Raw genomic sequence first — 25,328 nt, 5'->3', positions numbered from 1 at the left:
TCGGGGAGCGGCTACAACCCTGTCTCACTCGCTTCCCAACCACTGCTTCCCTTTCATGTCCCTCGACTCTTATAACTGGCATCTGGTTTCTGTACAAATTGTAAATAGCCTTTCGCTCCCTGTATTTTACCCTGCCAACTTTAGAATTTGAAAGAGAGTATTCCAGTCAACATTGTCAAAAACTTTCTCTGTCTACAAATGCTAGAAACGTAGGTTTGCCTTTCCTTAATCTTTCTTCTAAGATAAGTCGTGTTCCATCATTTAATTTAAATTTAGATGAGATATAGAATCCAGCTCTTGTTGTAGTTAACTTGCGTCGAAGTCGTCAAGGTGTTAACACCGTCGAACATACATCGATAAGTGAATCGAATATCTGAACCTTTCACCACAGGTGGCGCGTTTGTAAGCGTACCTCCTTGTCGCCGACCAGCATCTGTGACCCGCATTCGCAGTACGGCCGCGGTGTAGTATATAAGACACCGCTTGGCTCCTTGTCGTCATCCTTGCTACTCGCACTGTGGATGGCTGGAAGCTACCGTACGCGGCCGAAATATCAATAGAAGAAGTACTATTTGCGCTGCTGCATGCCCGAAATTTAAAGTTATAAATGCACAATATTATATGTTATTTTTAATCCACCTAGAACCAGTCACGTTACTTCCAATGATGATGCAGTTCCTGAAAATAAAAATGAAGTACTCAGAAGGGGAGGATGAAACGAAATGACACCTCATGGGTTACCTAAGGTTTACAATGTCGCATTGAATTTACAAAGAACTTGGGAGTATGGGACCACTTAGTGGTATGACATGCGCGCCCTTTGGCCTGGATGCATGTACTGATTAAGGTGGGAAGGATCAAAAAGCCATTGTGTCCTCTACTGAGGCGAGTTGCCCCATAACTCTTATATCTGTTCTTTGGTTCCCTCGATGCTGTCACTGGGATGGAGTTGATGTTTTACCAGGGGATACCTCAGCACCACGCCGGAACTTAGTTCACAGAGAAACGTTCCGTGTGTGGACGATCATCAGCCTGTTGAAAATTCGCCACCACGATACAGTCGTAGGAGAGGTAACGCTTGAAAACACGGGATGTCCGTGACGTTCTGATGTGCCATCAAGAGTTCTCTCAGTCACTACTAGCCGTGACCCGAAGTCATCCACGATGGCTACGACAACATGACACTACGATAAGAACGCAGGGCGTCTCCGAAACATTATAAGGAGCAGGAACTCTACCCAGGTTGGCGCCATACTCGCTGAGGATGGTCACCTGGGGTAGAGCAGAACCGCAGAACACAGTGCAATCCTATGCGTCAGCGGTCCATGCTTTCCGGTCATAGCACCACTTCAGATAGCCATTTGTATTGCGGTGTTAGAGGCACCCTACGCATGGGACTGTAATAATTATAATTAATATGGGATACTCAGTGAGTGGTACCGAAGATTATGTAGTGGTGGGCAGTGTGTTGCCATGGAACTATGAGAGGCGAACGGCAAACAAACGGGGGGACATAGAGCATCCTGCATAGCGTCTCTGGTGACGTGGCATTACATTAGCCACTTAAGAAGACGGCCATTGGTCGACAACAAAAAGGCAACAAAACAGAGGGCTCTTATTGGCCCAAAAGACAAGGATGCTATCTTGTGTCAAGGAACAAATCGGCAGTCGGGGAGGGAAGGGTGAAGTGAGCGGTAGCTCTTCGGGCATAGTTCTCACTGGTCATGGCATATTTACGAGCGACACGTTAGCTTTTACGTTGAGGGTCCACTGACTGCAGCGTCTTCCTGCATTCCCCTACAGTTTTCTGTCATTGCGACTTCTCTACGTACAACAGCATCATCCAGAAAAGTCTTCATGGAGGTCTCGAAGTTACTCACTACGTAATTTATATGTATTATAAACATTAATGATCCATCTTATAAAACACGCCGCAGTTGCTTTTATGCCTAAAGATTACTCTCCATTAAGAACAGAGGCGATGTGGTCTATAGTGTCTTTGACTAGTAATCAACACGTTCTGGGTCCCAGGTTCGAACACAGCATTGCAAAAATCTGTATAAAAATCTTCACCAATGTCGGACAAAGACTTTCGCTATAAGGAGTCACTCTTGTTCTGCCAACGGCCTTGGTGACTGTGATGACAGGAACAACATTGGGTCACAAAACGGCCTTGGTGACTGTGATGACAGGAACAACATTGGGTCACAAAATACATTGAAATAAAATAACGAAATGGGCTTGGACTCCATATAACTCGATAAAAATCTTCCAATATTGTTAGTATATGTAGAGAACGGCAATGGCACAATCTCACAATCTAATCACCTTGCACCCTAACTAACCGGCGATTTTCCTGTGTTGTAATGGTTAAATGGTCAAGGGGACTTCGATATCGTTTCCACTAATTGATGCGGGTACACCAGGGCAAACTGAATTTTATTGATCAAATTATCCTTAAAGTGTTTCATTTGGTAAACGTAGATATTATTTTCAGCTACTTTGCAACATCTGATACCTCAAGCTTGTAGCAATCATCTAAATTTCTTACTGGTTACGCAGATGTGCTCTTCAGCTCCTTCAATTTTTTTAGACTGTTCTTTGTTTCCATCCCCACCAAATAGCGACGTTGATATGTACTCTGAGAGGACTGGCATAGATGCTGTCAGCGTATTCCCTCGTTCAGCGCGTTCACAATGGAGCCACGTCAAGAGGATATCGTGTCTACACTGTCGGTCAACGGCGCCTATACATCCAGCCGCTCCGGCCTAAACAGGCTGTCGATTTCAGTTTATAAAGCCTTCCGTGCGGTCCGACAGCCGAAAACTCGTAAACAAAACTTGACTCTCGGAAGAGATTATGTGTGATAGTTTTCGAGAGTACGGAGAATTTGGCTTTCCTTGAAGAGATTTGTTTGGGTTCCCAGTGTGACAGTGTATTCACCATGTCCTTCATAAACTGTGCATTCTTCGTGCCACCATTCGGAACAACTAGTGCACCTGATTCAATCTTCCGCGAGAGAGCCCTAGTAGACTTCACCGCACCCTGCGAAGTTCGAAGCAACAGATCCCTCCTAGGATTCGGATCTGGTTGTTTCTGAAGATGATGGCATGGTTAAGTTCAGATTAGCCCTAGAGATTCTACGTTGTTCGTTACTGGTATTTTTTGTATTCTTGGTTTTGTCTAGTTTCACTTGTTTTTCGAACAGTGCATTTTTGTGGATAGACTCAAACGAAATCTCGGATTTTTTTGCTATTTTCTTCTTTTTTGTGGGTCGTTCGTATTTTGATAGTGGATAAATACTGGATAGGCCTACATCTACTCGTACAACAGCACTCTGAACTTCATTTGTGTTACGTTCTACGTTTTTTTTCCTGGTGACTGCACAGACAAATCATCTGTCACTGAGGAGCAGCATTTGTCCGTGGGCTCCTGTTGAACTCCTCTGCCTTCTTCAGTTGTTGGAAATTCGGCTTAGTGATTTATGATGAGCAACGTATTCTGCCGTTAACATATCTGGATTCAACGGGAATATTCCCGTTGAAGGATTTCTCAATTGTTTGGATTGTGGCTACTCTAGAATATGCAGCTAGAAACAAAGCACTCACATCTATCTGCGTAATGGGTCTCCGTGGATTAGTAACCATTAGAAACAAAGATGGAGAGAGGAGGAAGGGGGGGGGGGGGGGGGGGTAAGAAGTTAAGAGCACGCTCATAGTCTTTTCCGTTATCTTACAACGTACTCTTAACTAGTGCGTAACACAAGCCAAAAAATATCACAAATGACAGTCTCCTCTTGGTTCCGCTGTTTGCCGTGCCGTGGTTTGCTCCTCACAGAACGGTGATTATTTTAGCAAACAATTTTATTTTCTAGTGCTTACATAGACAGTGCTTATTCGACATTACCCTATATTCTCTTTACTACGGCCTTGTTTTACTGTCCAGTTAGTAAAACACATCTAACCACTTGTAGAGTCTCATTTCCTAATCTGATTCCCTCAGCATCGCCCGATTTAATTCGATTACAGTCCATTACCGTTGTTTTACATTTATTGATGATCGTCTTATAAGCCATTTTCAAAACATCACCCATTCGGTTCAATTACTCTTCCGGCTCTTTAGCCCTCACTGATAGAATTACTCGTACAATATCATCGGCAAACTACAAAGTTTTAATTTCTTCTCCGTGTACTTCAATTTCTTTTCAAAATTTTTCTTTGGTTTTTCTCCGCAGATTGCACAATTTAGATACTGAATAACTTCAGGAATAGGTTAGAATTCCATCTCACTCCCTTCTCCATCACTGCTTCCCTTTCTTGACCTTCAACTTTTATAACTGCCGTCTGGTTTTTGTACGAGTCGTAAATACCCTTCCGGTCCCTGTATTTCATTCTGATACGTCAAGAATTTCAACAAGTGTATGCTGGCAAACAATTTCATAAGCTTTTTCCACATATGCAAATGCTATAAACTTAGATTTCTCTGACGTATCTTCTAATATAAGTCGTTGGGACAGTATTCCTACATTTCTCCGAAACTTAAATTCATCTTCTCGAATGTCGGCTTCTACCGGTTTTTTCCATTCTTTTGTAAATAATTAGTGTCATTACTCTGCAACTATGTTTTTTAAGCTGATATTTTGTTAATATTCACAGCTGTCAGCACCTGCCTTGTTTTGGAATTGAAGCTGTTAAGAAGAAACAAGCTGTCTTCCTTCTTCATGTCACATATATTGATTGCTGTATCAAGCCTGTTAGGAAATGGAGAAAGTTTTGAAACTGTTAAATTCTTCGAGTGTATCATATAGTTTGCAGACAGGTGGATTTCTTTTGTTGTTCATAATTTTTGAAATACAAGCCTTTGTTAATTTATACTCAATGCAATTAACTAAGCTATGGAAGTCTTACATGTACGTATAATAATGACGATCATGTCTTTTTTCACTATTGGGCTATGACTAATGGCCTGCTTTGTTAGAGAGCAGCTGCAGAAACAACATGGCCTGCACCCAGATCAGTTATGTAAGCATTCAAACATACAAAACTCATTTGAAGAGAAGTAGCTTACACTATATTTTTAGATTTACATTACACTTGCAATATTAAAGTTATAATGAAATCGAAAGAGACACAAATTTGTCACCTCTTTAGCGTTACCACGAGTCGAATCACAACAGTTGCAATGGTATTTGTGCAGTAAGCAATATAGATTGTTCCCAGTCACCTGTGTGCGCGAGTGAACGTGTGCAGTATACTTGTGTGTGTGTGTGTGTGTGTTTACACTCGTGGCTGTATTGCAGACGCTCCGCGGCAGCGGCCCCACCTGAGCGGTCTCCGCACTCGCTACCGGCCCGGGGACCTCCTCAACGTCAACTGCACCGCAGGAGCCAGCAGGCCGCCGGCTTCACTTACCTTCATAGTCAACGACGCCCAGGTGAGTGCAGTTCCCGCACTGTGCGCACTGTCTCACACGGTAATATCTGAAGAGTAACGAGACAGATTAGCGATAAACTGTACATCCACTATACGCACTGAATACACAGCGTGATTCAGCTGCCCCTACGAATGGGTTTTATGCAAACCGCGACACCCTCAGAAACCCCACGCAAGATTTTCATATTCTCTCGCCCACTATGTGCAGATTGTTAGTCCTACAGAAAAAAATGATCAGGGCCTTATTGCAGGAAATTCAATGCAGCTAAATCTTTTACTAGGACACATTTCGCTGGAGGCCACGATTTTCAAGTTAGTGAAGAGAAACGTACTAAAGTGACCTTCAAACACATCTCCATCCCCAAACTCATCCCTCACCAGTCAACATTTTTAGTATGTAATTTGCTACTGCACGAATTACTTCCCGCATTCGACCTGTTTTGGTCGTCATTGACTGGCGTTATTACGTCACAGCCATAGCCAAGCACTTACAGACTGTAAAACTGCCATAACAATTTTATGAATTTCAACAGCATAAAACAAACAATTACATCGTTGTATTTGTCAGGTCTTTCAACTGCAAAACTACTGTGCTTTGTAAAGGTTAAGTTCGGAGCTGAATGTCAACATAATTAGTTATTGTGTAATGTTTACACAAGTCGTTTTCTTTCATTATGCTCACAAAAATGGTTCAAATGGCTCTGAGCACTATGCGACTTAACTTCTGAGGTCATCAGTCGCCTAGAACTTAGAACTAATTAAACCTAACTAACCTAAGGACATCACACACATCCATGCCCGAGGCAGGATTCGAACCTGCGACCGTAGCGGTCGCTCGGCTCCAGACTGCAGCGCCTAGAACCGCACGGCCACTCCGGCCGGCCATTATGCTCACAGGTACGTTTAAGATTATATTAGGCTAGATCCAGTTTTCGTCCCATAGATTCAAAAATGAGATGATTCTTATGGGTGTAGAACAAGTGAGAAAATCTAAAATAAAAAACCTACATTAATAATGTTAATGAATGGTTGACTATGCTGCTGGTGTGATAGCCTATCAATAGAGAAATGACCAAATATTGGGAATAGTTCGTGTAGTCGGACTTTTTCGTACAGTGGTAGGAGCGAGAGCCACAAACAATATTCTAGAAATCCTGACTGGTGAAGGATGAGTTTGGGGGTGGAGGTGTGTTTGAAGATCACGTTTGTAAGTTTTTCTCCATTAATTATTAAACTACGACATCTAGCGAGAACATATGCCAACACAAAACTCAACTACATTAAATGTCCTACAAAAAGTTCCTGCTAATTTTTTCTGTAGGATTAACAGTTTGAAAAGAGTGAGGGAAATAATATGAAAATCTTGGTAGTGGTATTTGAAGGCAGTGCAGGTTGCATAAAACCGATAGCTGAGTCATACTGTATAATTATAAACAGGTTGTTTCGAATCACATAGACGAACTTCAAGGGGATGTAGAAGTTGTCTTGAGGCACAAAATCTGTGTCTGGAAACTTCATCATGCTACAAAACATCGAAATTAGAAGCGCCGGCGCCTCCCTGTAGGCCTCTCCTCCAGCAGCAGACGAGGCGTTATACACGAACAGACCGCAGGTAAGTCGAGACGTGTGGTTTTTGATATTTGGTGATCACGATCATCGAGTGCCAGGATCGCCAGTGGAGCAGACGGAGTTAGCTGCTGCGTGCACAGGCCATTTCTCTGATGAATGCGATGCTCTGTTGCCGTGGTCGCTGACGGTGTCGGACACGGACTTCTGTCCGCAGTGTATCGTCTCCCGGAATCCGCTATACAGTCTCCCATGTTCTGTGGTATAGTGTACAGAATGCAAGAGACAGAGAGCGACAGCGTCGAAATTACAGTGGCGAACTCCGGCCTACGCAGCAGCCATCGCGGCCGCGGTCGCATTGTGTGAACAACGGCAAACACTCTGCGACATCGGCGGACTTACTGAAGTTAAAGGATAGGAACCATGAACACAAGGAACGGGAGTATTGTGGCAGGCAAGAGACAACAGGACCCAAGAAATGTACAGTTCGATATATTCTGTTCGTACACGAAATGAAATACCTTGTACAAAGTAAAGAACAAACGTTAAAAACTATATGTTCCCTTGCGATCGACATTGCTTTCTTCATTTGTTTACATTAATTTATCGGATCGCTGCTACTCCAATATGCCCAGCAGGCAGGCGCCGGCTCCTATAACTTCGACGGTCTGTAGCACCGCTAGACGATGTTTCCGGCCAACGGTTCCTGTGCACCTTTTCTCCCTCAAGTCACCTTCCACATTCCCAGAAAGTCTATCGATGTAATTCTGACACATCCTGTATAGTTCAAGCCTCCTTCCATGGAAAGCAACGCCACCGAGGCAAGCGATATCCGACTTTCACGTCACTGTCGATGGAGAATAGAGTAAACCTCTGTGCGACACGTCATTCAAACGGCTGCCACGACATCAATAACAAAATTCCCATATTCTATGTATTTTTAATTTGAAATATTTCTTCTACAGAACAGTTACATTACTGAATTTACCACATACACATGTATTTATTTGTAAAAAATATCATAGTCCCATTTTTTTAACTGCTACTGGCTGTTGTATCCTCAAGTACTCGTCAATTGGTTTTCAGTAGCGTAAGCGGGCAGGACTTCCGGAAGCACCTTTTTTTGGCGCACCAAAGTTAACACACACCGATGAGCCAAAACATTATGACCAGTGCCCACCTTCCCGGGTTCGATTCCCGGCGGGGTCAGGGATTTTCTCTGCCTCGTGATGGCTGGGTGTTGTGTGCTGTCCTTAGGTTAGTTAGGTTTAAGTAGTTCTAAGTTCTAGGGGACTGATGACCATAGATGTTAAGTCCCATAGTGCTCAGATCCATTTGAACCATTTTTTTGAACCAGTGCCCACCGCGAGGTTGTATGTTGCCTGGTGACGCTGAGGGCATGTGATGAGGTAAGGGAAGTATATGAGCAGAGCAGAGACGAATGGGGAATCATTAGAGCGACAATAAGCGGCGCAATTGCGGTAATACCCTGACTTAAGTGACTTTGTCAAAAGCCAGATTGTTGTGGCCCAGTGCCTGGGAACGAGCACCTCGGAAACGGCGAAGCTCGTCGGCTGGTTGCGTGCTACCGTCTGTGGAAAGTATGACGATGGTATCTGTTCTTTAGCACATGTCCTGAAGGACAGATACCATCTTCATATAGTTAAAGCTAACCGGCCATTGACCTTCTTCTTCTGTGCGGATGCACACGTATTGCCTGAACTCTTACGGCACTCGGTAAGATCGTCTGCCGCGAGTAATGAGTGTATTGGCCAGGGGCACTACGAATGTAGTGTGTGGACATCAAGTTGGGAATATTGATCTCAAGGGATGAATTCCTGCAGTCGCACTGTCCCCTGTGCCCCCGGTGACTCAGATGGATAGAGTGTCTGCCATGTAAGCAGGAGATCCCGGTTTCGAATCCCGGTCGGGGCACACATTTTCAGCTGTCCCCGTTGATGTATACCAACGCCTGTCGTCAGCATACGGTCTTGATTTAGTTATCATTTGATTTTGTGGAAAGTGGTTGACCATTGCTGAAACCACGAGTAGGCGACCAGAAGTTGGATGTCCATATCTCATCACAGAACACAGGGATCGGAGGTTTGGCCGGTCCCTGTGTCAGATCTGACTACAGAGTACAGTGCTGGCGCAGACACAATTGTTTTGGGGCACACCGTTCAGTGGAAAGTGTTGAACATGGTGTTCTGCAGCAGAGGACGCCTATTCGTTCCATGTTGGCCCAACATCATCGTCAGTTACAATTACAATGGGCACAGGATCATCGATATTGGATAGCGGATCAGTGTAATCGTCTCACCTGGTCAGATGAACCCCGCTTATTGTTAAACCAGGTCGATGGTGGTGTACAGATACGCCGTCATTCACACAAACGGCTGCTCGAAACAGGCAGCTACACAGCCTTGGGGAGGCAGTAGTATTATGTTATGGGGGACGTTTATCTGGGCTTCCAGGGACCAGCGGTAGTAATAGAACGTACCACTACAGCTGTGAACTACGTGAACACTAATAGGTATCGCCTGTAACCCCTTATCCTTGATGTCTTTTTCAACAGCTGTGGCTTGTTCCGTCAGGATAACTGTCTGCCTCACAAGGCCAGAATCGTTATGCAATGGTTTGAGGAGCATGACAGTGAACTCACATTGATTTCTTGGCCATCGGTTTCGGCTTATCTGAATCCGACGAAACCCAACCGGGACGCTAACGGGCGCAGGCTCCGCACCCACAAACCAGCAGCAGGTAAATTACAGGAAATGTGTGACTTGAGCGTAGGCATCTGGTGTCACAAACCTCCGGAAACCTTTCAAATACTTGTCGAATCACTGGCACCCAGAATCACTGCTGAATTGCGTTGCAGAAGTGGACCAACACGATTTTAAGTGGGTGGTCATCATGTTTTGGCTCATCAGTGCAGTTTTTTGCAGATGCCACGGTTGGGTGGGACACGCGGTGTATTGTAATTAGACGTTTACATGTTTTAGGTAATTAAATTAGTTAGGCCTATATCTCGTATATATATCATTTCTAGTTACACCACCTGAAATGGCACATCACAGTTGTATGTTTATTATTTGTCAATATTTTCATTGTATTTGAGTAAATCCGAAAAGTCGTAAAATAAACTACTATCATGTTAGAATAACGCTATGAAAGACAGAGCAATATTCAAGACAAATGTTTAGCGTTATAGCAGCTTCTAAGTCTATATCTGTTTAGCAAGCTTTCCTAGGTATGTGGTGGAGGATGATATGTGCATCGCTAACACTCTCTGATTTACCTTGATGGTCTTTCCGCCAGATAAATGCAGGAGCAAGCGCTATGTTCATTGACTCCTATAGGAACGTTCGCTCTCGGAAAATTAACAGCAATCTACAACGCCTCTCTTGCAGTGTCTGCCACTGGAGGTAGATCAACAGTCATTCAGTTCAAAGTGCTGGGGATGGCCTCAAAGTACTTAGCTCACGAATGAAGTTGTTAGAGTTTGGCGTTTTGAAGAAACGGATCGGCGAGGGTCGTGGACGAATGCGATTTCAGTCTGCGTGCCTTCAAGCTGTTCTGATGGCATGTGAATTTAAACCAGTCGTGTTCAGTTTCAATATTTATAAAGGTTCTCGTGAAAAATTGCTGGACTCAGAGCAAACGCTGGCGCAGCCATCAGAATTTCGCAAGTGGTATCGTGATATATTCATTTATTTGAGTAAATCTACTCTGCCTCTTTGATTAATATGGTAATCTGCACCATTTTAATTATTTTGATGCTTCCATTTCATAAAGTTGAGTGGTGACTAAGAGGCGACGTGAAATATTAGTCTCAATGGAAATGGATATTTGGAGGAGAAGCAGTGGCACCTACGGTATGAGTCACGCTATAGGGTTACATTTACTGAACTATATGAAAAAGCCTAAATTTGTTACAAATTACGGAGTACACACACTTTAGTGATTATATAAAAGTCACTACAGATATGCAGATTTAGGTTATGACATGTTCGATGTGCCCGCCATCATTGATGATGATGTGGCGCAGATAAATAGCGAAATTCTGCATGACCCGCTGAAGTGACGGAACATCGTTCCACATGGTGACCTCCTGAATGGCTGTTTTCAGATCAGAAATGGTTTTGGGGTTATTGCTCTACACCTTGTCTTTAATATAGCTCCACAAACAGCAGTCACATGTGGTGAGATCTGGAGAATATGGCGGCCAACCGAGGCCCATGCCAGTGGCCTCTAGGTCCTCCAGAGCCAGAATGCAGTCCCCAAAGTGCTTCTCCAGGACATCACACTTCTGCTTCGACGCGTCGAGCTCCGTCTTGCATGAACCACATCTTGTCGAAATCTGGGACACTTTGGATAATAGGAATGAAACCATCTTCCAGAACCTTCACAAACTGTTTGGTAGTCACCGTGCCATCAAGGAATATTGCATCGATTATTTCTTAACCGAGCTGTCATCCGTTGAGGGTGAAGAGACTTCTCGATAGCGAGATGCGGATTCTCAGTTCCTCAAATGCGTCAATTTTTCTTATTGGCGATCCCATCCAAATGAAAATGGGCTTCGTCGCTAAACCAAACCATATTCACATCAAAGTCCTTTTCGCCAATTCTGTGGACAATAGTGTTGGCGAAACACAACAGCTGTTCTGTGGTCCTGGCGCTTAGTGGCTGATGGGTTTGAATTTTGTCTGAGAAGACATGCAGGTCTTCAACAACAATTTGTCGCAGTGTCTCCCGATTGAGTCCCACCTGTTGCGCAACTCGTATGATCGATTTCCTGGGGCTGGTTTGAAATCCGACGCGTTTCTTCTCGATGTTTTCAGGCGTTTTCACCCTTTTTGGAAGACCGACATTGCCAACACTGTCATCACGAACACTCCCATTTTCTCAAACTTGCGGATCAAATTCTTGATTGTTAGAGGCACTTGAACCGGTATCTTCAGCTTGAACTCGATCGCAAACATCCTTTGAGCCGTAGCAGGGGTTTTACTGGTCGCATAGTAGATCTTCACAAGCGCTGTACGCTCAGGCATGCTGTATCGTGACATTTTCACTTCCAAATGGCCAACAAGGCGAGTGTGCGTGTGCACACTAATTTCCATCATGCCCCGCTGCCAACCGCTCAGTTTGAACGTCCTAACGCAAAACGTTCAGAAGTTGTAACTATTTTATTTCATGCAGTTCAATAACTGTCACCCAGTAAATGGTATTGTATTGTATGTTAACTGGGGACCTAGAAACGACGGAGAGGCTCCGTCCCCGCCGCAGCCGCAGTGGTCGACAACCACACGACTACTACCGCAGTCCACTTCACCCTTCCGCCGCCCCACACCGAATCCAGGGTTATTGTGTGGTTCGGCCCCCTGCCCTGTGGACCCCCCCCCCCCCCCCCACACCCCCCGACCCCCCCAGGGAACGTCTCACACCAGACGAGTGTAACCACCATGTTTGCGTGGTAGAGTAATGGTGGTGTACGCGTACGTGGAGAACGTGTTTGCGCATCAATCACCGACATAGTGTAGCTGAGGCGGAATAAGGGGAACCAGCTCGCATTCGCCGAGACAGGCTGAAAACCGCCTAAAAGCCATCCACAGACTGGCCGGCTCACCGGACCTCGACACAAGTCCGCCGGGCAGATTCGTGCCGGGGACCAGGCGCTCCTGTCCACTCCGGAAAGCCGTGCGTTAGACCGCTCGGCTAGCCGGACGGGCCAGTAAATGGTACTATACCACATGGGAAGAAGGACTTGTTTAGGCGAGACGAAACGTCTCCTCTGAGATGAGCACTGCAAGAGGACGAATGTAAATAGGTGTCCGTAACAAGAGAGAAATGTGTTCCCCCCGACATTAAGGAAACTTGCTTTTTACGTAGGAGATAGCGCACTTTCGTGTAGTGGTGACCGTAAGACGACATATATGCAACTAACGACAAATGTCGTTGCCTTTCGATTGTCTTCAACATTGCTGTATCTTTCATAGAGTTGTTGCAACATGCTGATAATTTATTTTTCGAGTTTTCCGAATTACTAAGATACAATGAAAACATTGACAAATGATAAATATATAATTTATATGCAGTCGTTATGGTATGTGATGTGTCCTTTCTTGTGATGACTTCTCATCTTTCATTAATATAAAGCGTAAATAATTCTTTTTGTGGAAGATGCTGGTATAGCATTCGAGTTCACGTATCTTGCATTTATCTAAAGGGCAGGATGCAACATAAACAACACAATTAAAATTAATTTGCTGATTAGTACACAGGATTCCGGAATGGGTAAATTGATAAGAGCTTCAAACGCAAACTACGTTTTATAAGTCATCTTACAAGCTTCGTCAGTGTAACTTTTGATCTGCCTTTGATAGCCAGTCTTGGTGAGAAAAGTGTAAAAAATTGCCCTACTTTATACGTAGCCGTGCTAGGCATCTAGTCTACAATGGAGGTTGGGGATGGCCTTAGCCCTCAATACACTTAGTCATAGACTCTCCCACTTTCGTGTGTCAAAAGTTTTAAATGCCTCGATATAAATGTTGGAAGTAGCTTTATCCGTTTGAATAAAGGGTTGGAACTTAAATAGTGGCAACTATTTATTCACAACCGTTACAAAGGAGTTACATGTTTGCACCTGTTGCTGTTCTTCAGAGTAATTACCTGTTGTATAGATCCCGTTGCCAGCGATGTGGAAGGCGTAGTATACCGGTAACAGAAGCTGTTCTGTTGATGATACGATTGGAGCGGTCTACTGCCTGCCGAATCTCTGGAACAGTTCTGAAGCGAATGCCATCGTCAATGCACAGTATTACCGTTCGTTTTTGGAGCATCGCCTGCGACCATCTCTGCGAAAGAAGCTTTCTGCGCAACCGACCCATCGTTTTGCACTATAATGCGCGGGCGCATACAGCGCGAGCTGTGGCTGCTCTGTTCGGTCGATGGGACTGAGAAGTACTATACCATCTACCATACTCTCCGGACTTAAGTCCCCGACTTTGATTTTATTCCAAAGATGAAGGAACCACTTCGTGGCATTCGCTTCAGAACTGTTCCAGAGATTCGACAGGCAGTAGACTGCTCCATTCGCACCATCAACAGAACAGGCTCTGCTAACGGTATACTACGCCTTCCACATCGCTGGCAACAGGTTCTACACAACGCTGGTGACTACTTTGAAGGACAGTAAGAGGTGCAATCATGTAACTCTTTTGAATCGATTGTGAATAAATAGTTGCTACTATTTAAGTTCCAATCCTCGTTCAAAACTTTAATCTTTTGACTTGAAGCACCTGAAGATGCAAATTTAATTTGCGAAACCCGTCGTGTTCTCCAATAAAGAATTCTAACAGTCGTTCCGGCCTTGTTTATTGAAATCACGTAAAAATTACTTTGCTTTGTGTACTTTACTGAAATGGTACTCTTAGGTCGCGCGACACGTCAGGTGTACACTGCAGGAAAATATCCTGTAAGCAGTGAACGTCACGCATGCGGCCAGAAGTCTCACGCTGACAAATGGCTGTGCTTACAAAAGATCAGCCATATGAAAACAACAGTGTAATACTGGGAATATGAAGAGTCTCCTGTATCCACTGGTTCTAGCATAGAAATGCTCTAATTACACATCATAAAATAGTTTGTTCACTTTTTCAGTTGATCAATGGAGAACGTAAATAAATGAGCAAATAACATGACACTACATATTTTTTGAGACTAACAGGAATACAGAGGTACCTCTGCAGCTTCCAGACGACCAGCACACAACGCAGCTCCGGGAGCCCGAGTCAACTGTCCGGGCGGACCACGAACGGTTCGTGGAAGTCTCATTTGCATGTTATTTGTCATCATTTCCATCTTTATTAACTATGCATCGGAATCCGACAGATTTGCTGATTTCACGCTGTAGACGCACAGAAAACCACATTTTCAATGCGGGAATTGCTAACGGCTTCGTTATGGATATCACAAAGACTACCTCCAACGTGAAGCATTGATTAACACACACACACACACACACGGACCTACAGACAGCGACGCCTAAATAATATTTTGACACGTCATACAACTGTAAGTGGGGGAGGAGGAGAGGGGCGACAGCTGTCGCTAGGACTAACAGCATTTTGTTTTTTGCTGACTTTAAAAATATTTTGGTTCGTTGCATTACTCTCTATTGATTCGTTATATAAATCCAGCATGCCTGAGTCGCACTACGTTTGCACGTTTCGTGCGTTATCACATACAACGACTTAACGGCAAAACGTGCTGATCCCACAGCTAACTGATTTCTTCACAAAGGTTGGCGACTAGTCTGAGAATGTTAGAAATACAGAGGGAAGTGTCCAAAACAGGACCCCTATTGTGTTTTTATTTTAAAAAATAGAAAATAATTAAAAATATATTTTAAAAGCGTGTAATATTAACCATTTAATGCTGTGCACTATCTACATTTTATTCTTAGAAAATATAATTAACTGTCACTATAAAAAAATTATTTTCAAAAACTTTACACTTAGTGAGCTTGAAAAGTAGTTGCAAAAATCGGACCTCTTCTAAAAATAGTCAAAATAACATTAAACAAAATTAGAAAAAGGTATTAAACCTTATAAAAGTAAGTATAAAATAAAGAATTACAAAGTAAGCATAAAATAAAGTTTTCTAGAGTATTGCAGAGTCTCTCTAGTTTTCTTTGCTTCCTCACCCCAGCCAACGTTCGGTGGGCTGCAGGCTCTCAGGTGAAGAAGGAGTGGTTATCCCCGCCGAAACCTAGGTCAACATCCGGTTTCTATTTGCAATCGAGGCGGATTATTTATAATCATTATATTACATTCTTGTTTTTCGAATTATGATCAGTAATATCAACACTGCAAAAGAAGCAATCATCAGAATGATTTCTTGGCTCCCTCCTTATCATAGGACCATTTTCTCAGGTCTTCACCACACACATAACATACTTTATATGGCGCCCAATACTTATCTTGATCACCTTTTTCACAAAGTCTGTAATGTTTCTTTGGTGTTTTTTAATCGCAAATTCACCACAAATATAACAAAAACTGTCAGCAAAGTTTTTACAATCACGATTAGACATTGTACTGAGCGCATGTACTGGAAACGGGAAAGTAAGGTTAGGTTGACAGTAAACAAAACACCATCTCTTAACACAAATATAGAATCGCTCTTTTTGCCAGAAAATGTTTTTCAGCAGTGTTACCAACGTCATCTACATTCATTACACCTTCTTTCTAAATTATTTTAACTATATAAAATCTGTTAAATTCTTTAAGAAATTGCTAAATTTAATGAATTTAACTGTAAAATGTGGAGAAATGGTGGGTGATACAGTTTTTTAAGTATCCTATTTGGACTTCCCACCCTAAAAAACATAAGAATAAGGTATTTTCAGAGAAAAAAATTTTCCATCCTGCCGTTTGTAATTCATTATATCTTTCACATGAGTTACAGGCATCCAGATTTCTCATCAGCTTTGCAAAAACAGACATAATGTCTTATGGGATAACAGCAATCAGTGATTTTATAATGTTACTTTAAATCCGTCTTGATTGCAAATTTTTTTATTATTCATATGACCGGTTTCGGTTCATTCAGAACCATCTTTAGATCTTATATTTAAGTTACAGGAGTAACCCGCCCAATTCAGCAACTTTCACATGCTACGGTTCTGAATGAACCGAAACCGGTCATATGAATAATAAAAAATTTGCAATCAAGACGGATTTAAAGTAACATTTCTCATAAGCGTTATATCGGTGACGTGCGAACGTAAAGGACAACTTCCGTCACCGTTGTGGCGGACCAAAGGAATTACGTATCAGGCAATCTCTGAAAGCTACTGTTGTGGATCACTTGTCAGGCTTCATCTCTGCTGCAGACGATTTCTGCTGTAGCAAACCTAGGCAGAGCGTTGCGCCGATGGGACTATGTTGTCGTATGCATGCTTTTTCTGTACTTAAGTCACTGATCATATAGGTAAATGCACAATGTCGCTCAGACTGAAACAGACTACGGAATCATCGGGTTGTGGGTGAGTGAACATGTTTCGTACATTGATGAGCACATTATATCATGATGCACGTAGGCCTATGTCTGTCCTGTGAACGCCTGACGAATAGTATTTACTTGAAGGTCTGGTCACAGCATTCTTCGTTAATAAGTATTAAGAAAGGGAAAATATAACTTAAGCAAAAAAGAAAGTAGCCAAACAATCTATCATGAAGGAAATTCAGGAGACAGGCTGGCCTAAAAGTACAGAATGGAGGAATTTCAATAGCTGTCAAGCAAAAACGAGTAACTTACTTAAAAATTGTGCAGAATCTTAACTCAGAAAATGAAGAAGAATATAATAGATGTAGAAATAATAACAGGGAAACTGAAGCAAGTACCTCGGGTTAGATTAATAAAGTCAATTGAAGTCGGGGTCCGTGGGACCCAAGAGATAGTTTATAACTTAATAAAACTTCTTAATAGTGATGATGAAATTTCCAGTGTAAATGTAACGACAAAAGAATCATTGATCGAGAATTATAAAAAAAATTATTGTACAATGACATTCAAAGCGCGTGTTAAGAAGATCAAAGCATAGATGGTGGTGCTGCAGGAATTAACCCAGTAGATATAGAGGGATTTAATACAGCAATGAAAGCCTTTTAAAAAAGGACATCCAAGGCTTTAGATAAAATATTGTGGAGTTGTTCTAATATGATGGTCTGGTTATTAAATTCAAGTACCTACATTTAATTAACCTTGGCTGGGAAAGGAAAATCATACGCAAGGAATAGAGAAGAGAAAACTGTATGTAATGTCACTTTTCAAGAAATGTGATAGCTCTTGTATTAACTGCCGTGGAATTGTTGGTAATGGAATATATGCTAAACAGCAAACAATAGGCATAAGATTATAACAAACTCTCTTTTACAGGAAGAACAATGTGGACTCAGAAAAGAGAGATGTTTCATAAACAATTTATTTGGCTTTAAACAGATATTGGAGAAGAGAAGAGAATTTAATTTACATCACCTTCGTTGATTTTGTAGAAACTTCTATATGTACGAAGAAATTTGGTAGTGAAAGTAACATGTGCATGCAGGAATAAAACCGAATAACAAAATTTACATAAATACTATGCTTTACAGGGAAGATCAATTCGTCCTACAGGACGACCAAGATAGGCTTCAGAAATTATTAAACTTGCTAAATATCATTTGTAAAAGTTGTAATTTTTAAGTACGGTATGAGAAAAACAAGTGTTATTGCACTGCAAGGAAAATACCCACTAGAACCAAGCTGTTAATTGACGATCAACCAACAGGACAAGTTCCAAGATTCGCTTATTTTGGTTTTGAGTTATCTTTTAACGTCTATGATGAAGGGAAGATAAAGCTAGATCGACTTCAGTATATGTGTGGAACAATACGGCGAACATTGAAGGGTAAGTAAGAGAAGAGGTACAACATACATTTTGTCAGACTATGACTGTGACACTACTACTGTATGGAAGCAAGATGTGAGTCACAGTCACCTGAAGAGTAGTTCCTCGGATCAGTTAAATGAATTCAAAGCCATTGCAATGTCTGTTGACTAAATTCTGTTTCACATCTTCGCAGTCTGTCTTCAAGTTTTGGCTCACCTTTCATGTTCATGTGAACTGTACCTACCGCTTCTTCTTTCATGCAAGTAGTGGAAGACATACAGCAACAATCTGTTTATAGTCTTTGTTTTATAGCGTGAGTTTGTTAAGGAATCGTTTACGGTGTGTTCCAGAAGGAATACTCAGTATTCAGGGATATGACGGGATCAACCATCCGAAACAAAAAGTCTAGTAATCATAGGCTCTAAAATAGATACCTTCAGAGATAAAAGTACTTGTTCATCTTCGCTACTGTGAAACAAATCTCTTCTACTGCACGTTTTTTCACTCTTCTGACTTGTTTTGATGTGATCCGCTACGACCTACTCTCCTGTGCCAACCTTTTCATCTCAGGATAGTACTTGAAACCTACGTCCTTAATTATTTGCTGGATGTATTCCAATCTCTGTCTTCCTCTACAGTTTTTACCCTCTACAGCTCCTTCTAGTACCATGGATGTTCTTGCCTGATGTCTTAACAGATGTCCTTTCATCTTGTCCCTTCTTCTTGTCAGTGTTTTCCTTATATTCCTTTCCTCACCGATTCTTCCTGATCCGGTTTTTCCACAAAACATGCTTCACTGTCATACAAGCTGTGTTCCAAACATACATCGTCATAAATTTCTTGTTCATGTTACAGCGTATGTTCGATACAAGTAGACTTCTCTTAGCCAGGAATGCTCTTTTTGGCTGTGCTAATCTGCTTTTTACGTTCTCCTTGCTCCGTCCGTTATGGGTTATTTTACTGCCTAAGTAGCAGAATTCTTTAGCTTCAGCTGCTTCCGACCACCAATTCCGATGTTACGTTTCTCGGTATTCTCGTTTCTGTTACTTCACATTACGCTCTTCTTCAGTTTACTCTCAATTCATATTCTGTACTCATTAGACTGTTCATTTCATTCAACACATCCTGTAATTGTTCTTCACATTCACTCAAGACAGAAATGTCACCAGCTAATCTTATCATTGTTATCATTTCGCCATGGACTTTAATGCTAGTGCGGAAGCTTTCTTTTGTTGCCGTCATTGCTTCTGCGATGTAGCGGCTGAACAATAGGGTCTAAAGACTACATCCCTGTCTTAAACCCTTTTTAATCCGAGCACTTCGTACTCGGTTTTCCATTATTACTTTTCCTCTTGGATCTTGTAGATACTGTGTATTATCCGTCTTTCCTATAACTGACCTCTATTTTTCTCAGAATTTCGTACATACGGCATCATTTTACATTGTCGAACGCTTTTCCAGATCGAAGACCTACGAGTACTTTTTCAGTAGAATTGATTTGTTTCACAATAGTGGAGACGAACGAGTGCTCATAGTATGGACTTTTGAGTTCATGTCCACTAGATTTTGTTACTTGCAATGGTCGTCACTGTCACATCCCTGAATACTGACCATTCCTCCTACACTTCGGTAGGTTTAATGCAGCTTATTAAGATTTTAGGTCAATAATGACGTTTCGTTGTAGGAAATCTAACTTCTGTACATTCCACTTCGCATAATGTTATTGTGCCTGTCTTTTTATAGTATCCGGATACATTTTGCTGTGGCTCAGTCTAATTGAATGGAAGAAAAAGAATAGAGAAAGAAGAAGTTTCTGATATGACTAGGAATTGGATACAAGTCCTAATCTCGCTCTCTCCCTCCCTCTGTCCATCTCCTCTTTCCCCTTTATTTGCCCAACCCCTCTTCCTTTCGCCTCTCTCTGTCAGTCACCTCCTCGTCCTCTCTATCCACCCCTTAACTCTCTCTCTCCCTCTCCCTCTCTCTCTCTCTTCACCTCTTCCTGTCCCCTCTCTATGTCGATCTCCTCCTTCCCATTTTCTGTGTCCACTTCCTCCCATCCCTCAGTGCATCGTGACCATGACCCTTGTTTATTGTTACTGCAGATTTGGATTTGTAGTAATATTCTAATCATACCACCAGTAAGCCATAAATACTGGTTTCCTGTTTGCTAACAACGTTAACCTGAGTCGAAACAAGGCCCCGGGAGTAGACAACATTCCATTAGAACTAGTGACGGCCTTGGGAGAGCCAGTCCTGACAAAAGTCTACCATCTGGTGAGCAAGGTGTATGAGACACGCGAAATACCCTCAGACTTCAAGAAGCATATAATAATTCCCATCCCAAAGAAGGCAGATGTCAAAATTACCGATCTATCAGTTTAATAAGTCACAGCTGCAAAATACTAACTCGAATTCTTTACAGACGAATGGAAACACTGGTAGAAGCCGACCTCGGCGAAGATCAGTTTGGATTCCGCAGCAATGTTGGAACACGTGAGGCAATACTGATCCTACGACTTATCTTACAAAATAGATTAAGGAAAGGCAAACCTACATTTCTAGCATTTGTAGACTTAGAGAAAGATTTTGACAATGTTGACTGGAATACTCTCTTTCAAATTCTAAGGGTGGCAGGGGTAAAATACAGGGAGCGAAAGGCTATTTACAATTTGTACAGAAACCAGATGGCAGTTATAAGAGTCGAGGGGCATGAAAGGGAAGCAGCGGTTGGGAAGGGAGTGTGACAGGGTTGTAGCCTCTCCCCGATGTTATTCAATCTGTATATTGAGCAAGCAGCAAAGGAAACAAAAGAAAAATTCGGAATAGGTATTAAGGTCCATGGAGAAGAAATAAAAACTTTGAGGTTCGCCGATGACATTGTAATTCTGTCAAAGACAGCAAAGGACTTGGAAGAGGAGTTGAACGGAATGGACAGTGTCTTGAAAGGAGGATATAAGATGAACATCAACAAAAGCAATACGAGGATAATGGAATGTAGTCGGATTAAGTCGGGTGATGCTGAGGGAATTAGATTAGGAAATGAGACACTTAAAGTAGTAAAGGAGTTTTGGTATTTGGGGAGCAAAATAACTGATGATGGTCGAAGTAGAGTGGATATAAAATGTAGACTGGCAATGGCAAGGAAAGCGTTTCTGAAGAAGAGAAATTTTTTAACATCGAGTATAGATTTAAGTGTCAGGAAGTCGTTTCTGAAGGTTTTTGTATGGAGTGTAACCATGTATGGAAGTGAAACATGGACGGTAAATAGTTTGGAAAAGAAGAGAATAGAAGCTTTCGAAATGTGGTGCTACAGAAGAATGCTGAAGATTAGATGGGTAGATCACATAACTAATGAGGAGGTATTGAATAGAATTGGGGAGAAGAGGAGTTTGTGGCACAACTTGACAAGAAGAAGGGACCGGTTTGTAGGACATGTTCTGAGGCATCAAGAGATCACAAATTTAGCATTGGAAGGCAGCGTGGAGGGTAAAAATCGTAGAGGGAGACCAAGAGATGAATACACTAAGCAGATTCAGAAGGATGTAGGTTGCAGTAAGTACTGGGAGATGAAGAAGCTTGCACAGGATAGAGTATTATGGAGAAATGCATCAAACCAGTCCCAGGACTGAAGCAACAACAACAACAACGTTAACGTTTAGTACAGTAACATGTGAAGGACTGAAGTAAATAGGAAAGGTACATCTTGAGATATTTGGTAACATTGTTTTCAAAAACACACACATATATGATCAAAAACATCCGGACACCCCCCTCACCCAAAACATACGTTTTTCGTATTAGGTGCATTGTACTGCCACCTACTGCCAGGTTCTCCATTTCAGCGACCGCAGTAGTCATTAGACATCGTGAGAGAGCAGAATGGGGCGCTCTGTGGAACTCACGGACTTCGAATGTGGTCAGGTGATGGGGTGTCACTTGTTTCATACGTCTGTACGCGAGATTTTCACACTCCTAAACATCCCTAGGTCCACTGTTTCCCATGTGATAGTGAAATGGAAACGTGAAGGGACACGTACAGCACAAAAGCATACAGGGCGACCTCGTCTGTTGACTGACGGAGACCGTCGACAATGAAGAGGGTTCTAATGTGTAATAGGCAGACATCTATCCAGACCATCACACAGGAATTCCTATCAGGATCCACTGCAAGTACTATGACAGTGAGGCGAGAGGTGAGAAAACTTGGATTTCGTGGTCGAGAGGCTGCTCGTAAGCCACACATCACGCCGGTAAATGCCAAACGACGCCTCGCTTGGTGTAAGGAGAGTAAACATTGGATGATTGAATAGCGGAAAAGCGTTGTGTGGAGTGACGAATCACGGTACACAATGTGGCGATCCGATGGCAGGGTGTGGGTATGGCGAATGCCCGGTGAACGTCATCTGCCAACATGCGTAGTGCCAACAGTAAAATTCGGTCAAAACTTCGAAGCAATCGGTACAGAAATTTCGAATATTAAGGGTTTTGAGCAAAGCAGTATTTACATTTTATGACGTTTCCCCTTTTATTAGATATTACATATACACAAGATGGCTTTGCAAAAGGTATATAAAACCACGTGGGTAATGTAATTAAATGTTGCGCCAAAATTTCGCAGCAGTCCGTGAAGAGCTTCCAGAGATTTCAGATTGTGAAGAGAACGAACATCTACGTTTGTACTTGCATAGAAACTGTATATGTTCCTAATCGCCAATCTCCGAAAGTTTTTCACCGAATGCCTTGAAATTTTAAGGTAGTGTTGCATTAGAATACGTGCGTTTTATATACCTATTTTTAATTTATGTTATATATAATTTTTATAAATTTAATAATACGGAAATATTACAAAAATCTAAAAATTTTTCATAAAGGTATACATGTTTTCAACTTAGGACCATACAGCCAACCGGTTGCAAATAACTGTTTGGTACATTGACCTAGGTTTCGACACGTGCTATGAGTGTCTTTATCAGAATGAAAAAAAAGCAGTGGTCCGAATTTAGAGCAGCTATACCCAAGTCAAAAATAAAATAAATCGTTCCAGCCTTTGCCACATGTGCCTAGCTAGGATCAATATCAGACAGTTTGATGTCGATTCTAGCTCGAAACGCATGCCAAAGAGTGGAACGCATTATTTTATTTTTGACCTGAGCATAGCTGCTCTAAATTCGGACCATTGCTTTTTTGAAATTTAATTTTACGATTTATCATAATTTCATTCAGATGAAGGTATTCGTAGCATGGGTCTAAACCGAGGTCAATGTACCAAACAGATAGGGTTGACAGAAGAGATAGAGAGGATCCAACGGAGAGCAGCGCGGTTCATTAGAGGATCATTTAGTAATCGCGAAAGCGTTACAGAGATGATAGATAAACTCCAGTGGAAGACTCTGCAGGAGAGACGCTCAGTAGCTCGGTACGGGCTTTTGTTAAAGTTTCGAGAACATACCTTCACCGAGGAGTCAAGCAGTATATTGCTCCCTCCTACGTATATCTCACGAAGAGACCATGAGGATAAAGTCAGAGAGATAAGAGCCCACGAACAATACGAGACTGGAATAGAAGGGAGAACCTATAGAGGTACTCAGGGTATCCTCCGCCACACACCGTCAGGTGGCTTGCGGAGTATGGATGTAGACGTAGATGTAGAACAGTATTTTGCAAGCGGTTGACTGTATGATCCTGTGTTGAAACTAGCATACCGTCGCTGAGTAACAGCGATGTTACTGTCCTTCAAAGTAGTCACCAGCGTTGTGTAGAACCCGTTGCCAGCAGTGTGGAAGGCGTAGTATACCGTTAGCAGAGCCTGTTCTGTTGATGGTGCGAATGAAGCGGTCTACCGCCTGTCGAATCTCTGGATCAGTTCTGAAGCGAATCCCTCGAAGTGGTTCCTTCATCTTTGAAATCAAATCAAAGTCACAAGGACTTTTTAAGTCCGGGGAGTAGGGTGAATGGTATAGTACTTCCCAGTCCCATCGACCGAACAGAGCAGCCACAGCTTGCGCTGTATGCGCCCGCGCACTGTCGCGCAAAATGATGGGTGGGCTGCGCAGAAAGTGTCGCCACTTTTTTCGCAAAGCTGGTCGCAGGTGTTGCTCCAAAAACGAACAGTAAGTCTGTGAATTGACAGTCTCTCGTTGAGAAACGTAATGCGTTAGGGTAACACCGTCACAGTCGTACGCGGCAATCACCATAACTTTCACCATACTGGGGCTCTGACGCACATTCGACTTTTGCGGCGACCCATTATGACCCCATTCGTTGGATTGGCGTTTCAGTTTCGGCTCGTATGATGTGGCCCACGTCTCATTAAGTGTTACGATACGGCGTAAGAAAGCCTCTCCTTCGCGCTCTTAGATCTCCAAGTGCGTGTGACCAGCGTCGTAACGTATCCATTTCTACATTTCGGTCAAATCATGCGGAACCCATCGTGATGCAATTTTTCGCATGCCCAGGCGTTCCTTCAGGATGCGAAGCACAACCGTATGCGCTAATCTGGTTTCGTGGGCGAGCTCACGAATCGTATGGCGCCAATCACTGTCCACTAATGCGGCAACAGCATGCACTTCTTCCTCAGAGACGCTAGGACGACCAGCCCTATGCATGTCTGCCACAGCTTGCCGACCTTCGTTGAAGGCTTTAACCAATGTGCCACTGTTCTGTACGCCATCCAAGCTCTGTTTGACTCAATGCCCAGGCGTATCAGGGCCGTTATTACGGCCAGAGGTGGTTGTTCTGGGTACTGCTTTCTCAGAATCTATGCACCCAAATTCCGTGAAAATGTAATCACATGTCAGTTCTAGTAAAATACATTCGTCCAATGAATACCCGTTTGTCATCTGAATTTCTTTCTTCCGGATGGTCCATTGATAGTGACCTGGCCAAATATCTCA

General features: G+C 42.6%; 1 protein-coding gene across 1 annotated transcript in view; it reads left to right on the top strand.

Annotated features, from left to right (window-relative positions):
- Positions 1 to 25,328, top strand: part of LOC124620050 — a 359,651-nt gene that overhangs the window by 320,539 nt on the left and 13,784 nt on the right. The window contains exon 4 of the mRNA XM_047146717.1: positions 5,300 to 5,433. Coding sequence (XP_047002673.1) covers positions 5,300 to 5,433 — 134 coding nt within the window. The remainder of the gene's footprint in view (positions 1 to 5,299; positions 5,434 to 25,328) is intronic.

The sequence above is a fragment of the Schistocerca americana genome, chromosome 6 (assembly GCF_021461395.2).
Source record: "Schistocerca americana isolate TAMUIC-IGC-003095 chromosome 6, iqSchAmer2.1, whole genome shotgun sequence".
Taxonomy (NCBI): domain Eukaryota; kingdom Metazoa; phylum Arthropoda; class Insecta; order Orthoptera; family Acrididae; genus Schistocerca; species Schistocerca americana.
This window is presented reverse-complemented; position numbering and strand designations above follow the sequence as displayed.